The 15,752-nt window shown below is 40.0% G+C and overlaps 2 protein-coding genes across 10 annotated transcripts in view; one reads left to right on the top strand and one right to left on the bottom strand.

Annotated features, from left to right (window-relative positions):
- LOC104356413 (solute carrier family 35 member E2A) lies at positions 1 to 15,358 on the bottom strand. 9 transcript variants are annotated; one of them, XM_033007670.2, is made up of 11 exons: positions 15,279 to 15,342; positions 11,769 to 12,013; positions 9,314 to 9,841; positions 8,459 to 8,594; positions 7,181 to 7,308; positions 6,175 to 6,295; positions 5,778 to 5,831; positions 5,606 to 5,680; positions 5,089 to 5,161; positions 4,238 to 4,383; positions 1 to 3,055 (listed from the first exon to the last, which is right to left on the bottom strand). In XM_033007670.2, exons 3-11 carry the CDS (start codon positions 9,636 to 9,638, stop codon positions 2,809 to 2,811), a joined length of 1,305 nt encoding a protein of 434 aa, XP_032863561.1. In that variant the 5' UTR covers positions 9,639 to 9,841; positions 11,769 to 12,013; positions 15,279 to 15,342; the 3' UTR covers positions 1 to 2,808. The 9 variants fall into 9 exon arrangements, with proteins under 9 accessions (XP_032863561.1, XP_032863563.1, XP_042650361.1 ...); XM_033007672.2 differs by lacking the exon at positions 15,279 to 15,342 and adding an exon at positions 14,874 to 15,047 and having other exon boundaries at positions 11,769 to 11,945; XM_042794427.1 differs by lacking the exon at positions 15,279 to 15,342 and adding an exon at positions 14,874 to 15,047.
- LOC116965278 overlaps positions 15,230 to 15,752 on the top strand; it is a 14,680-nt gene continuing 14,157 nt past the window's right edge. Inside the window, exons 1-2 of the mRNA XM_033007679.2 lie at positions 15,230 to 15,324; positions 15,594 to 15,666. Coding sequence (XP_032863570.1) covers positions 15,305 to 15,324; positions 15,594 to 15,666 — 93 coding nt within the window. The 5' untranslated portion in view covers positions 15,230 to 15,304. The remainder of the gene's footprint in view (positions 15,325 to 15,593; positions 15,667 to 15,752) is intronic.

Below are 15,752 nucleotides of genomic sequence, written 5' to 3' on the forward strand. Positions count from 1 at the left end.
TTTATAATTACATATAAAAAACAATATTAAATTTTATTACTGTTCAATCGGATAAACAATCATTTAAACAAGCCGCATACAGGCGGCAACTGAACAAACACAGCACGAAATAGGATTTACATGAATTCAGTGTGAGAAGGCAATTCCTAAAAAGGAAAAGTGGCAGATAGAACATAACACACCTAAAGCTGTGAGGTTACTTAACCCTGACTAGAGGTTACAATGCACCACACAATAGAAAAGATCATTAGGTGCAGCTGCTTCCTCATCTGCCCATTCTTTGAGCTGGGAAATGTAATTTTAAAAACATATTGACTGCTACAAGCAACACAATGGCAAGTCAGTGTTCTTCAGCAAGGCCTGGTGGTATTTCAGGAACTCACATTTTAAGGAAGACGTGCTGTTTCTATGAGAACGCACTTGACAAATGTAAAACAAACAATGGGCATAGCTCTAGCTCAGAGAGCCGGTCTGGATCAGTGCACGAGTATCAAGGGTGCGGCCGTAGAAACGCCAGCAAAAAGAACACTCTCTTTCGGAGACAGGACTTCCCAGACAAAAATCAGGCAGTTATGGCTACCATCGTACAAAGCCATGAAAAGGCACACAGCTATAATGAATTCTTAATGGCACAAAATGGTCCTCATTTTCCCAACAGGAACAATGGCAAAGAAGAATTACTCGTATGACTAGAGGAAGAAAAGGTCTTACAAGTGGACTGTAAAGAGGTTGGTTTGTTTAATCTAAAAGAAATAAAAGGCCAAGACAACTGCATTGAAAAGTACGTAAGATCAACACTGTGAAAACAAACACCTAGTAAAACAGGATTATCATGCTGCCACAGAACAGGTGGGGCTAAACCAGCCACTAATAAGCTTAGACGTGTTAGAAATTACAAGTTCCAAAATCCTCCCAGCTGTTTGGTTCACAAAAGTTTTTCCTGCAATAGGAAATGCAAAAGCATGCTGGCTTTTAAAGTGAACCTCAGTCAGTTGATGAAGGGGTTTGCAGAAGGGTGCTAGGCAACCAGCCAGCTAGTCATGTTTCTGTCTTCCAACAAGAGTAGAAATATGATACAATCCAGACTTTTTCTGCCAAATACACTGAGATTTTTGAAAGCATAACTACAAAAAAAAAAAAAAAAAACCAAAACCAAACAAACAACCAACAAACCCTCAAAAATACACAGAGCTCCACCCCACAGTCCACAGCTTTTGTAAAAGTGATAGTAGTAGAAAGAAACAAAAACCCACAGACATCACATATACAATGATGAAAAAGAATTGACATATTGCTCCCGCTCAAATCTGCAGGGAATACGCCCCAGGCAACCAGTCATGAAGAGGAATGTAACCTGAAGTAAGTGTAAGACAAAGCAAGCACAGACTATTTGAACAGAAGATGGGCTTCTCCAGAGAGCCTCTTGAACACATTTTTGCTCTCTGAAGGAATAGTTCACTAAAGCCAATGGAATACCTCACATGTAAATTCTGCAGCAACTCCACTGGTAAATTCCTATTAGAAGTTATTTTTACCATAAACACCACTTTATCCATGCTTCTAATTCCATGCTACAATCCTTCAGAAGAGTGGTAATTATTAAAAGTCAGCTCATTTTAATTGTTAATTCAATTTTGTTACCAAAAAGTCTATTTGAATTTTTTGGCCAAAACTAATTACTAATCCTTAAAAATGTAATTTTTTTGAAAGGAAGGTTAACTTTTAATCTTTGATCTACCACAAACAGAATTTCCTTAAGAAAGAAAATTATTAGGAGCAGTAGAAATAAAGATTAGCCTCAGTTTATGGTTAATATTCCTCCCTTCAGTGAACTCTCTTCCATCTCTGCCAGAGATACTTCCGAGATTCTTTACATAATTGGAAATGATAGAAATACTTCGCACATAGGTCAGATTTATAACCCTGAGTTTCTGAAAGGCAGTATTTTGTTGCACTCTTAGAAATAATACCCCAGAGTCAATTTATTTCCTCATAACAGAAATACATATTAAAATGCAAGAACTTAAAATAGTTTCTTACAGAAATACAGAGATCCTGCTTCCTTTATCACCAAAGTTTTTCAGTGTTTTTTACCTCTAAGCAACGGCAAATATTTATTTCGACACTCCATTTATACAGTGTATGCATACGTGTGTATACTTGCATTTCAGTATTGTCAATATACAACCAGGATCAATATTTCCACGTTAAATTTTAGTCTGAGTTTTGTAGTCAGAAATAGCTGCTCACCACTGCTTTGGGGCATGGATTCACTTCCATAGTTTGCTTCACCTACACATATACCAGAGCAAGTCATTTGTTGGGAGAGGAAGGGGTTCTTTCTTCCAGCTCTACAATGCACAGAAATGATGTAGGATGCAGGCAGCATAGAGTAACAAGCAACTAGGAATTTCAGTTATGCACCAATTTCATTCCACTGCAAGCAAGCAGAATACAGTGATGTGTCCAGGTTTTCACATTATTTTGATGGGTAGGGAGAAAGGTATTGTTTTCCCACAAGACACTAAATTTTTTTCTCTAATCTAGGCTTGTATGTTATTTGCAGTCACGGAAAGACAATAAAGCCCACGTTTACCACATTATATGACTAGGTCCTCTGTTTGCTGTATCAGTTTCTCAGTAAATCAGGCTTACTGGATTCTTCCCATTGTTTTTTCTCTGCTTCAAGTCCCAGGCTTCACCTGGCATGAACTTAAAAGAACCAAATCACATCAACAGTTGAAGAAATAACCACGTTCAGGAAGAATTCCTTTGAGTTACACTAGGTTAAGAGAATAAATGGCCATATTAATCATACGGTTCCAAATCCTTGGAAATTAGTGGCTCAGTATCTTCAGTTGTACTTTGTGTGGGTTGTGGGGCTGCAGCTGCCAGGCTGTGTATAGTCTCTTGCTGATGCTGCTTTGCCTTGTTGTATAGTAGAACTCCAATTGTCACTAGAACAGTCCCAATGGCTGAGAGGCTTGTGATTTTGTTACCAAACACAATAATACTTAGCCAGATTGACAGCGCATGCTTCACAGTACTAGCAACACTGGAAAGGAATATAAAAATTAAGGCCGAAGAAAGATTTCTCCTATCCCCCACACAACCATGCTTTAACACAGTGGGACATCTCTTTGTCTTCTTTGCTTTTTAAACACCAACTCCACTTCTACTTTTCCTCCTGAAGCCAATACCAGTACCAGATTCCTTGTATACCAGCGCTCATATCTTTACACTCATCTCAATTTTAGAGCTAGTATGAATAATTCACCTCAGGTCTTTGGTTTTGTTGCTTTTAAGTATGCAGTACGGTGTCAGCAATTCATTTCTAGCTAACAGAGACATCCAGAAAATGTTAACAGAACACCAGCAATATAACCATCATTTGTGAGTGTGCTGCTACTATTCAGGTAATACAGCATTATAACCTGAAAAGAATATCTAAATCATACCAACAACATTACAGCAAGTGGTTAAGAAATTATGTATACATGTAAATATGAATATATGCTTTTATATCATTTTATGAAGAGACGACTAAGAATTTCAGAATAAGCATGTGTGTAACTGAATTGTCACAAGACTGTAGCAGGGGCATCTGAAAGTATAAAACAGCAGAAGCCTTCAGAGTTTAGGACCAGGATTACTCCACAGGCCCTAGGGCTATTCATAAAAATGACCAATTATTGAATCAGAATTGTGGAACAGCCTAACAAAGCTGTCAATAACTGACAACGTAGGTGGAAGCTGTCTTTAGAGAACACATATAATCCAACAACTGCAGCTTGACATGCTGGTGTCATGCTTCAGAAAAAAGGAATACAGAGCTGATCGCTCATGTTCTGTACTGCACTGAGGTGTATATAGGTATTGCCTTGTCACTGAAGCAAATGGCAGTTTAAACTTAGGATCTAGAGTTTCGGTGAATCTGTTCAGTCTCATTAACCAGCTTTAAGGAATGGCTGTTCAACCTGAATATCCCTGCTAGAAAATGTGAGCATCTGTTCCGTAAGCTCAACAGCATGGCTCAACTGCTGCTCTCCTCACACTCTGAGGAAGCAAACCACAAGGTTTTGGCGATCTGCATGTGAAAGGTTTTCTTCTTAACTTGCTGCACGTATATTACTTATTCCTTTGCACAATACCTTTACTGCCTACGTCTCAAGCAGAAATACTGGGCAAGAAAAGAAGAAACTAAAATAGTGTTCTTGACATGAAAATACAGTTTTACCTGAAAGTCACAGGAGAAATTTTTCCCATCAATGCATAGGCTGTAACACTTTGTAGGTGGAACAAGACTCCATCTATTAAGAGAAGTACGACAACATCTTGGTTGTAGCTGAAGCTCCTCCCACTTTTCCCAATCACAGGCACATCCTAAACAACAACAAAAAAGACTTGAAACATTTGTTTGTAAGCAAATCTAAAAGTTACTTTCCACCCAACTATTATTATAAGCAGATACAGTTTTACATTTAAACTTCAGCAAGACAAAACTTGAAACATACAAGACATTTAGATCCTACAAATTTTCCCCCAAAAAGAATGTATTAGAAAAATAGCTCTCATCTGACTGAACGTTCCAGTGTGCTCAGCCTGCCTGTGAGATATTCTGCCAACACTGATGCATGGCAATGAAATGCCAGAATGAATATGAAGGATCCCTATTTAACCTGATACACATTACACTTATTTCAGCTCAATTTTGCTTTCAGAGAGTTAATATTCTTGTATACCATGTTAATATCAGCAAAAAGTCAACAAACATTTAATATGTGGTTTTCAAGTCTTTATCTAAAACTTTAAATGCACTTAGACAAAAATATGATTTGATCTCAAAAATCCTGAAATAAGCACAGGCTTTCTCGGTCACTTGTGAACTCGTGTATATTAAGTTTTTTCTTTGAAATTTTTTTTATTTTTAACCTCTCCCCAATCTCTTGCAAATGTAACATGAAATTCATTTCAGGGTGATTAAAAAAAGTTAAGAATGAAAGGTAAAAATTAAAATTAACCTTAGCTGTGCATTCTGCTCACAAGTCAAAAAGAAAACATAAATCAGTGTTATTGAATTCAGATTACCATGAAAAATATCCAAGCTGGAATAAGCATAACCACTGCAGCAGCACTTGTATAGAACTGAAGTTCTGGGGCTCTACAAAGGAGAAAAAGCAGTGATTAAAATGATTAAATGCTTCCTCTTTCTTACAGCTGAAGAAAGCTGCATCATTATTGTATTTACAGATATCAAAAAGTAATAAAAGCCATCTACCAAGCTTTGGGGACAACAATTTCCACAACCTCTTGAAAGACAGTGTTCTGCTTTTTGTATTGGCTGAGATAGACTGAAGAGAAAAGCCACAAGTCTTCAAGACCAAAACTAGCATTTCATCTTGTGGTAAAATACATATATATAGCTATACATACACGTAGGTCTATTTTACTGTAAGATTTTACTCCAGGCTCACGTTTTGTAATTAAAACATTGAGTGAATTCTAAAGTTCATTTCTGCATGCCTGATAACGTTAAGGGATGTTTTACAATTGCAGAATAAGGATTTATTTCTGGGTATGATGAGATTATGAAACTCTAACCTACCGCAGTGGGATCTGAGCATAGAGGAGTTTTCTTCGTCTGATAAAATGATTTAAGTTAAAGCTATCTGTAAACAGTCTGAGAAAAAAAATAATCTTGGTGTAATATAACCGCAGTTTCCTTATGTAGCCCAAAGTCCATCTATAATAAAACCTGAAATATTTTTAATACTTACGAAAATCTGTATTTATCTCCACTGAGTAGCTTTTTGGAAAAGACATTTTGCAAACTGGAAAAAAAAAAATCATAATAAAATCATTTATTATGACAAATAAGCCAATCCACAAGAAAGAGTTTTTTTCCTTCAGTGGGTAGATGTGTTTTCTACACTTTTCACATTCTATACATTATGCAACTACAGAAAGGAGTTTTGTCTAACTCCTTTAGACTGAGTTATACCATTTTTTAATCTCATAAATGCTAGCAGATATGATAAACTCTATCTTCCGCTAAAAATACCTCTGAAATACCAACATTTAAATGTAGTGTACAAGTACAAGCAACCATTTTCTTCAATCTACCAATAAACAAAATTCCTTTATTCCACATATGCAGCTATCGTTACGCCTTACCAGTCCATGATATTAGTAGATAAAGCTGCTGAGAAACCTAGAATGTTGAAACTGATTTCAGTAGCTGTACATAGAGCTAGGCCACCCATAACAGGAATGAGAGAGAGATTAACCAGCAATCCTGCAAATGCAAAGAAAAATTTAAGTCTGAGTTTAATTACTGTACTTCCAATTACATCTATCAGATAATACAGTCTTTGAAAGTTTAAATTCCATCTTAACTTCTTTAGTTCAAACAAAGAGCAACTTATTTGACTGGATTTTAAAGTACAGAGGTTCTAAATTGAGATCTGGGACAAGACAGGGTGCTCTTGTAAACAATATGGACATACACTCTACTGAGAAAAACATCCCCCCTGGAGAAAGAAAATGGATTGATGACTGTCTTCATCTTTTTCACCAAGTGACAGAAAAGATTATACTCTCTCTGTTTAACTTTGTGATTGAATTACTCTTCTTCTGGTTTATTTCAGCCTTTTGCATCACAAAGCAATCTATACATGGCTTCTGTATTACCTTTGTGAACTTACAGCTGGTAACAAGCAAAATTTCTTCAAGCAAATAGCATGCAATAGCAAGTGGAATGGCGAAGAAATTATCCTGTGGTAAGCCAGTAGTTGGTTGGTTTTTTTTGTTGCCTTTTTTTTTTTTTTAATCAGAGAGTGAACGCAGTGAAGAAATTAAAGAATTTAAAATTCTGAGCAGCAAGCTGTCCTTATAAGAAGGAACACACTGAACTTCAGTTATTTAAGGCTGCAATAATATTTTCTAGACAGAAAAATAACTTCAGAGCAACAATGCCTTTACACAGCTGTATTAAAATAAATCCTTTTTTACTTTATATACACTCTAATTATTGTGTTCAAACTGAATTGTTCTTCCAGCTGGATTTACTGTATTTCAGTAGAATCTCCTCATCCACAGCCAACTAAGTGACAGTACTATACCAAAAAAAAAAAAAAAATCGGAAAAAAGAAAAGTCACATATCAACAGTGAAGTACTTACCAGTGTATTCTCCTAATATCATCCGAGACATTATAACAGTAAAAATAGGTGCAGAGCTTTTAACAGTTTCTGCAAATGAAACCGCCACATTTTTCAAGCTGACAAGACCCAAGACTACTGTTGCAAATCTGTAATAGAAGAGCACATGAAATTAAGCAGAAAACAGTGCTTTAAGAGCTACTCTTAAGCATCTAGCATAAGAAAGAACTGCATTATAATTTCCCTAGGTTTATGAATTTGAGCTGCTGTAACTAAGAACAGGGGCAGGTGTAGCTGGCAATCAGGCCATCAAACCGCAGCAGCTGGACTGAACTGCAGCAGCCCATCAGCTGCGCATCTTTACTCCACAGCACCTGCCAGGTGGAATGAGTCAGAGCTATTTCTTTCCCCTTTGGCTTAAACATTATTATTTTGCTAAGAAATAATAATCCCTTCCAACCTGGTAATTATATGATTTCTTTAGCACAAATGAAGGCACCCTTGGGCGACTGTGTGGTTTCTATAGATGTACAGTGGACTTCCACAAAACAAAGTTTACATTTTAATGCACTCTAACCAAGCTTCAGCTGAGTGCTTTAAGCTCAAGTATTCTGTAGGCTCAGCTGAAAAGGCTAGTGCAATTCTGATGATAAACAGTACTTTACCAAATAAATTTTATCATTTCCAGTTATCCATCTTTAGTGTAAACTACATATTTACCATACTTTAAACCATGAAACTAAACAGGACATCAGCATTATTACAATAAAGCTTCTCTGAATTTATTTGAATCCTGTTGCCCTTTATCACTTTTGCAGTGTAGAGGAAACCTAATCATATATTCGTATTCCCTCCTATACCACAAACTGATACTATCCCAGCAGACAGCAAATACTTACTTTTTAAAAGGTAAATGTTAATAGCCTGTGTCACTTTTGAGGCAAATTGCTGAAAAAAGTGAGGGAACAATGCGAAATCATAATAAACACTAGTACACTAAACAAACATCAGCCTCAAAAGAGAACAGGACCGGAAAGAGAAGAGAATGTTCTGAAAGAAGCTAAATGTGATGGGAAGCAAAGCTAGCTATAAAACTGACATCTGAAAAAAGGAACATACTATTTAGAATTAAGAACTAAAAATAAGGTTATCCTGTGATATTTTGGGGGGGAAAGGTGAATACTCCAAACGCTTTCCAATCAAGAGTGAAAAGAAAGAGAGCCATGAAAGTACAGCCTCTGTTAAGAAGAATGCAATGAAGCAACCACATAGATCTCTAGGAATTATTTAACCATTTACCTCATTAATCCAACAAACAGCATTATCATGATGAAATTGGGTGGATACGAGATGCGTGTTTTGTGTTGATATAAGCAGCATGGAACAAACATTTTTATACAGCCAATGAAGGTGGTTGAAAGCATTTGAACAGCACCTAAAGATGAGAGGAAAAAAAAAATAAAATCAGAAGATGATGGGAACATGACGAATCAAGCAACATAAGAGAAATTTCTTAGACAAACTTATGTGTAGTACTTTTAACAGTTAAGAAACTGTGTAGGTTTTATGAATTCTCTCAAAAGCTCTTCACTTTTACATCTACCAGCAAGGCAGCAGAATAAAACAAAGGTGGCATACACCTATAAAATCTGGTTCACAGATTAAATGCCCTTTGTGTCCCCCTTAAAAAAAAAAAAAAAAAAAAAAAGGAATAAGCAACCCATTGGATAATAGAGGTCATGTAAAGGCAACTTCTGCATTTCTGGAGACAAACACGTTAATCTTAACAGCTCTGGAGACTATCAAGAACTGACTCAATTTTATTTTTTTAAAAAACTCACGCTACCCTCCAACACAGAAAAGAAAAAATTGCATTTTTCTTTCCAGCTCTTGGTCTCAACCACCATCTTACAGCTCTTCTCTAAGCAAAGTTTCATACCATCTTTCAGCAAGTGGAGGAACGGGCAGTGTCAGAAGGCCCTGTACAGGCCAAGATCACAACTCGAGTGCCCAGCCCCGAGATCCATCCCCACATCTCCTAACTAGTTCTTTTTCACTTCAGTTGAACCATTTTGTCCCTCAACTTTATACAGGAGGATCTGGTATTGTCAAACATCTTACTGGAATTAAAGTGTAAAAGAAAAACAGAGTTACCTAGCATGCTGGGCTCTCCTTCCAGTAATGAAAGAATGTATTTGTTAAGAAAAAGAGTGCAAAAGCTGAAGAAAAACCACAAAGTGAGGTAGATGAGAGCATGAGAATTCCAGATGCCCAAGTCCGACTCAATGACTGTAGTCTCCGTGATAGTTATTTTCAGAACGTTCTCCTCTGGTACACTATCACTCCTAGCAATTACAAATTTTTCACTCCTGTTCGCAAACAGTGAACCCAAAAGAAATAGTGATTTTCCCTTTGGCTTTTCTTCAGGCGGGGGAGGATTAGGTTCCTCCAGTGTCTGAGCACTTGTCACAGTTGACATGCTGACATTAAGAAATTAATATTTGTCCTTAATACAAACCAACATTGACTTAGCACAGAACAGTACTTCAACAGAACAAAAATATCATGTCATTAATCTTTCATCTCCTATGGCCTGAAAAATGTACTTGGTTCTCCAAATAACATCTTGCTTAAAAATAAGCTTCACATGCTTCTTCATCTGGTCCATTCCATTTTTTCTCCCTAAGAATTAAAAAAAAAAAAAAAAAAAAAAAGAGATGGAAAAAGGCATGTAGCTCTGAACGTAATGACATTTCAAATCCCTAATGCAGCAAAGATACCACATTTCACCTGCAGTTTATGAAAGATAAAGACTTCTGTAGCTTGTCTTTCAGACTGGATTTTGCACTCTTAATATCATGATACCAAGATTAAGTACTAAGAACTTAGATAAGGGAAATTTTTTTTATTCTAAAATAGCACGCACACACACAAAAGACTTTATCTGATTAAGTTATTTGTCTTCTAAAGAATGTCGACACAGCCTTTTCCATTATAATTGACCCCTCTTCAAGATTCTGCAGATCCTTTGATCTCAGTCTAAGGTCTTCTCATAACCACTCAATAGAAAAATCTTCACCATCCAGAAAATCTGGGCAGGAGCCTGTACCCTTAGTACAAATTAACCTGTTACCATCTTGAGACAAAGTGAGCAATCGATAACCAAGGACTATATAACTTCCAGTAATCATAAACACAGTTATCGTGGTAATTATGAGACCTAGGTAAACAAAGTAGGAAAATATGTCCAAGAGCTTTCCAAACAGACTTGTTCTCTATTTAATTACTTGTAAAGACTGCAACATTACTTATTTTGCCACTGCAGTACTGTTAGAGCATGTAATTCAGTATTAGTACTTGCAGTAGTTCTCAGTCTTTTTAAAAGATCTGACAGAAAAAGGCATTAAGGCATTTGCAACTAGAGCTTTCTCCACTTAAAAATTACATGAAACGTGGCAAGTTACAGTAGAAGAGTACAGAGAATAAAAACACAGTGACCTTTACTCTTCTCTAGTCATGTGATGTTAGTTAGCATCATAATGCTAACAGATTCAAAGTCTGGATTAAGAAAGAAACTGCACCTGAACACCTTATCTGAAACAGTAAAACACACTATCCCATTTATTGCTTTTTATTTTGCAGTCTACGTTTTATGTGCAGGAGAAAAAAAAAAAAAGGATTAATCAGGTAAGAAAAAAAATGATGGACAAGATGTCTTTTGCTCCTCAGTGAACAAACAACAGGGGAAATTAAATTTGAAACACTCTTCTCCAGAAGCACATTTGCTGGATAGACAAGGTGGTGGACCTTATACAGCTTAAAAGTAATTCTCGGCGGCGAAGTTAATCAATGGACAACTTGGAAAAGCTGTCTGAAATGAGATCATAATACTACAATGCATCAAACAACGGCAGCACAAGAAATAATCACTGACAGACAAAAATAAAGTGGTAAGAAAAGCCACTGCATCTGCCCTAATTTTGTTAGCATGTTAACAGGAGAACAGGATACACTATTTTCTTCATGCTTTTTTAATGTCCAGTGTGGCATCTCAAAATAAATCACGAGGAGGTACTAAAGAGTTAAATATATCCTGCCAGTTTCCATATCCTTAACAGCAGCTACTTTGCGCTGAAACTTTCCATTCCTTACGTTCTCTATTTCTGTTATTACAGCCATGCACAGAAGGTTTCCATCCCTATCCCCTTATCTCCTTTCATTTTACCAGGAAATCAAGCTAGCAACACACTGAGGTGCAAGACCCTCTGACACACTCGTGTCACATAGACTTGCGTTAAACCAAAGACACAACTTTGAAGGAAGACACACATTCCTTAGGATTATTTGTTAAGAAAAGTGAATTATTGGCTCCTCCTCCTTTTTCAGGTCTTAAAAAAACCCCAAACCTCTAAATTCAAAATTATTCTTTATCGAAACTTCGTTAATACTTTTTCTGTTTATACTACTCAATTAAAAACAAAAGCAATTAAGCACAACAAAACTCCCATCCTCAGCAGCACAGCAATATCGTATTTGATATTGCGGATTCCACACATGGCAGGAAGCAGAATAGCAAATAAGAACAAAACTACTCCCCTAAATTACTGACCTGCTGTCTTAAATCAACTGGAAAGTCTTAAATGGGCTGAAAGAGTTCTCCATCTGGAACTGATTCAGTCTTCCTCCCTTAAGACCAACCAGCAGCTGATGTTTACCAATAGATGAAAACGTGGCAGTGGTTGGTAGACTGTTTTTCTTGGATTACACACAAACATTCAGTTTTCTTCTAGCTCAAGAGAACAAACAGCATGCAGTGCATTTTACACACTTTCTTGTATCTTCTCCAACTTTTAACTATGTTAGCAACAAAAACATCATATTAAAGGTGGAAAAAATATGCAGTGTAAGCTTTGAGAGTCTCAAATTCTGACTTACAAGAAGTAGCTAATAACCAATTCAACAACTTGCCAATTTCTTAAGCTCTAAGACATCAAATTCATAAGACTACCTGCATTCAAATTCCTTTTCCTCTTCTGCTCAGAGCAGTTCAAAACATAATCGGAAATATGTTCTTTTCAAACTTAGGAGCAGAGAAAAACCTTTTTTCAGGAGACTTTTAAAAGTGAAGAAAAGAAATGAAGAACATTATCTGCTTGTGCTTTTAAGCATCTATTTTTAATAATAATAATAAAAAAATATTACTCTCTCCCATAGTTTTTAACAGATTAGTCATACTTGTTTGGATTACTAAATTGCTTATACTATTTTCTATTGTGTGAAAGTGGCCTCCATGGGAATAAACATCATTTTGCTGCCAGGCAGCCTGCATGAATATATAGAAGTGACAGCTGTCTGTACAGGGCTTTTGTGGAAATGGTGTCACTACCTAATAAACATTTTGAATTAGCATCAGCTCACAGCTTCTGAAATAAATAGCACCCCCTTTGCTACTTCAACTATAACAAATGTTTTTGTGCACATGCAATAGATCAAACCAGGGAAACTGCTCTCCCCTGAAATTTTAAGGCTGTAAAGAAAAGATCACTCTTGATCCACACCAGGACTAGTACACATCATCTACTCTTAATCCATACACATCCTCTACATTTAATTCACAGCAGTTTTGACCCACCACTAACACTACCTAGTCATCTTCAAAAATAAGCATAAAGTGAGAAAAGTAAGAGTTCTTTCAGAGCCATACTTGACTAAAAAAAGGCAAGAGAGAAAGCCAACTTGGATATTAAATTGGTTCAATGAGATCACGGATGTGTCAAATATCCTCGCAATAGCATTCACTTAAACTTGCTTTTCATGAAAAACTGCAGTTCTAACATTAATTTTTAAGAAATTGTTGAAAATAAAAAAGCCAACAATATAGCCAGATTTCAATATAACCAGCATCCATCCTTAGCACTGAAAGAATAAAATTATTTAACGATAACACATACAGCAACAAGAGACAAAGCAGTGACATGAAAGAGGAAATATAGCGTCTTTTAAAAATTACACATACTATCCCAAGACACAATTTATTGGGAAAATAAAGCATAGCATTTCCAGCACTATAGATTCAGTGTTTTTAACTATCTATTGCAACTCCGGTTATGCAGAGAGTCCTTCACAATTCTTCCACAGAGCATGCTGAATATCTTTTACGATTGAAATACATTCATTGGCAAGCATCTATCAGGGACTCCAACAAATTTAATACTAAATTATTTTGTGATGAAGCTCACCTCAAAACTGATACTTTTTGGTCAGAAGTTTTAACTATTTCTTAAACAGCTAAAGAGATGATGACAATCACCACTAAATGTATGACACTGTCAGTTTCTTACTGCATTTGTTTGCCTAAGACTGGAAGTGCTCTAGACTTTGGAATAACAACCATATAACAGTGAAAACAAAAAGCCATTGCTACAGTTTTTCTGACTATGTTAGTACCTATATATAAAGACAGATTGTTTCTTTTGACTATACTCAGAGAACTCCAAGTCAGCTTTACACCTCACACAAAAAAGATAAAAGCTCAAAAATGTTGCAAGTGTTCAAGGAACTAAGGCTGATCTTATAGTTAAAAACCAGAGGCTTGGCATGCATATCGCTTAGTCTACTATCACACAACACAGGTCATGCAAACATTGCTTCAACATGACAAATGCACAGAATTCAAGATTTCAAGTAAGCTGTAAATATTGACTAAATGACAGTGAGCATCCAAGACATTTATAAACACAGACTGTAAATACAATCGCACAAATCACATCTCCCATGCAGACCAGATGCTAAAGGACTGAAATAGCTTAGTACTTTCTTGCACTTCAGATGTATTTCTAGCCACCCAGTCCTCAGCCTTTCCCTCCTCTCATTCAGAAGCAGCTACCACGCAGGAAAACCCAGCACGTTTTCACGTGGCCCCTCGGAGCTGAGGAAGCACCCCAAACCCAGGAGGAGCGGCAGGACCGCCGGTACCCGGCCCCGCCTTCCGCACCGAAGCTATGAGCCCGGCCAGGGAGCATTGCTGGACCCGGCCTTTTTGACCCTGCTTGGGCGGCTCAAGGACTTTTCGGAGCACCAGCCTTGCAGCAAGGCACGGGGGGGAAGGCAGCACAAACACCTCCCTCCTCAGGGCATGCGGCGGCTGAGCCAGCACCTTCAGACTTTGGGTCTTCCTCTGCATCAGCGCCAGCACAGCCCGGCCGCTGATTTTGCCGGTTTAGCGCATCTGGGCCAGCACCTGAGGGCTCCCGGGTACGCCGCTGCCAAAGCCGAGGTGTTCCCGCTCTAACCGGGCTTCGGCTTCCCGGCTTCCCCGGAGCGGAGCAGGCAGCCCCCCCTTCCCTCCCCCCCCCAAAACACACACACCCCCCCACACATACCCACCCCCGCCCCGGCGCGGGTAGGGGAGGCGGGACGCCGCCGCGCACCGCCCCCGCGGGAGGGGGAGGTGCCGCCGCCCGGGGCGGCTGGAAGGGCTGGGTGGGGAAGGTGCCTTCCCTCCGCCCCAGGGAGCCAGCGCTGCCCCAGCGAGAGCCCCCGGGTCAGCAAAACGCCTCGCCCGCGGCGCTTCCCCTTCCCCGGGAGCCCGGAGCAGCACCCGCGCCCTCCTTTTCTCACAGCAGCCGTTTGTTTCCCGGTCACCGCGGGCGGACACGGGAGGCCATTTTATGAAGAGAGGAAAAAAAAAAAAAAAATAAAAGGGGAGGGTTACAGGGGACGCAGCTCCGGGGAACAGCCGATTAGATCCCCGCGAAGCCCCGCCAGGCGCTTCGCTGAGAGCTGGTCCCTCCATCGAAACGGGCGGGAAGTAACGGGCCGCCCTCGTCGCAGCGTTTGACGCGGCCGCCCCCCCGGAGGGCGAACGGCGGTCACCGGGGAGGCGCGGGTAGGGCAAGCGGGGAAGCGCGGAGGGGAGGGAAGGGAAGGGAAGGAAGGAAGGAAGGAAGGAAGGAAGGCGCAAGAGGGACGGGCGGCAGGAGGGAGCGCCCACGACCCCGCCGCCCTGCGGCGGCGCTTCCCGCCCGCCACGGGGAAGTGACATCCCGGCCTGCCCCGGATGTGCGGGCGCTGCCCGGAAACCGAGTAAAGACCACCGCAGCCATGTAGGTGCCGTTACCGGAGGGGGACGGCAGCGGAGCGGCCATGGAGAGCGCTGAGGAGAGGTAGCGGCGGGAAGCCGCCATGAGAGGAGGGAGGGAAGGCGGGCGGAACCAAGCGGTGAGCGGGGGTGGCGCTCCGTGCTCCCCCGCCTCGTTACGCGGGGAGGGGGTAGAGGGGTGGGCCGGGGAAATGAAGGGCCCTCCCCCCCCCGCCTGTGGGTGGTACGGCCCGTGCGGGCGGCCGCGCCCCGCCCCGGGGGGGCCGCGTGGTAATGGCGGGTCCCGCCTTTGTCTCGCCTTTACCTTCCTCTTTTTTTCTTCTCCCCTTCCAGCGGCGCCGCAGCGCCCCCGCTGCCCACCCTCACCCCGCGGCACCGGCGACTCATCCCCACGCCCTGCGGCCCCGTGAGTACACCCGCCACACCCCGGGAAGCGCCTTTTTTGCTTCCCCCGGTAACTGCCGCGCTCCCCCGCAGCCGCTCCCAAAGCAG

Source organism: Tyto alba, unplaced genomic scaffold (assembly GCF_018691265.1).
Source record: "Tyto alba isolate M040663 unplaced genomic scaffold, T.alba_DEE_v4.0 Super-Scaffold_20000042, whole genome shotgun sequence".
Classification (NCBI taxonomy): domain Eukaryota; kingdom Metazoa; phylum Chordata; class Aves; order Strigiformes; family Tytonidae; genus Tyto; species Tyto alba.

Bases quoted from the DNA above. Each gene is read 5' to 3' on its own strand.
- LOC104356413 (XM_033007674.2), bottom strand. From the start codon at position 9,638: ATGTCAACTGTGACAAGTGCTCAGACACTGGAGGAACCTAATCCTCCC. The intron at 6,296-7,180 runs GTAAGTACTTCA...TTGCATTTGCAG, and splicing joins GATATTAGGAGAATACACTG to GATTGCTGGTTAATCTCTCT. The intron at 5,162-5,605 runs GTAGGTTAGAGT...TCTCCTTTGTAG, and splicing joins TATGCTCAGATCCCACTGCG to AGCCCCAGAACTTCAGTTCT.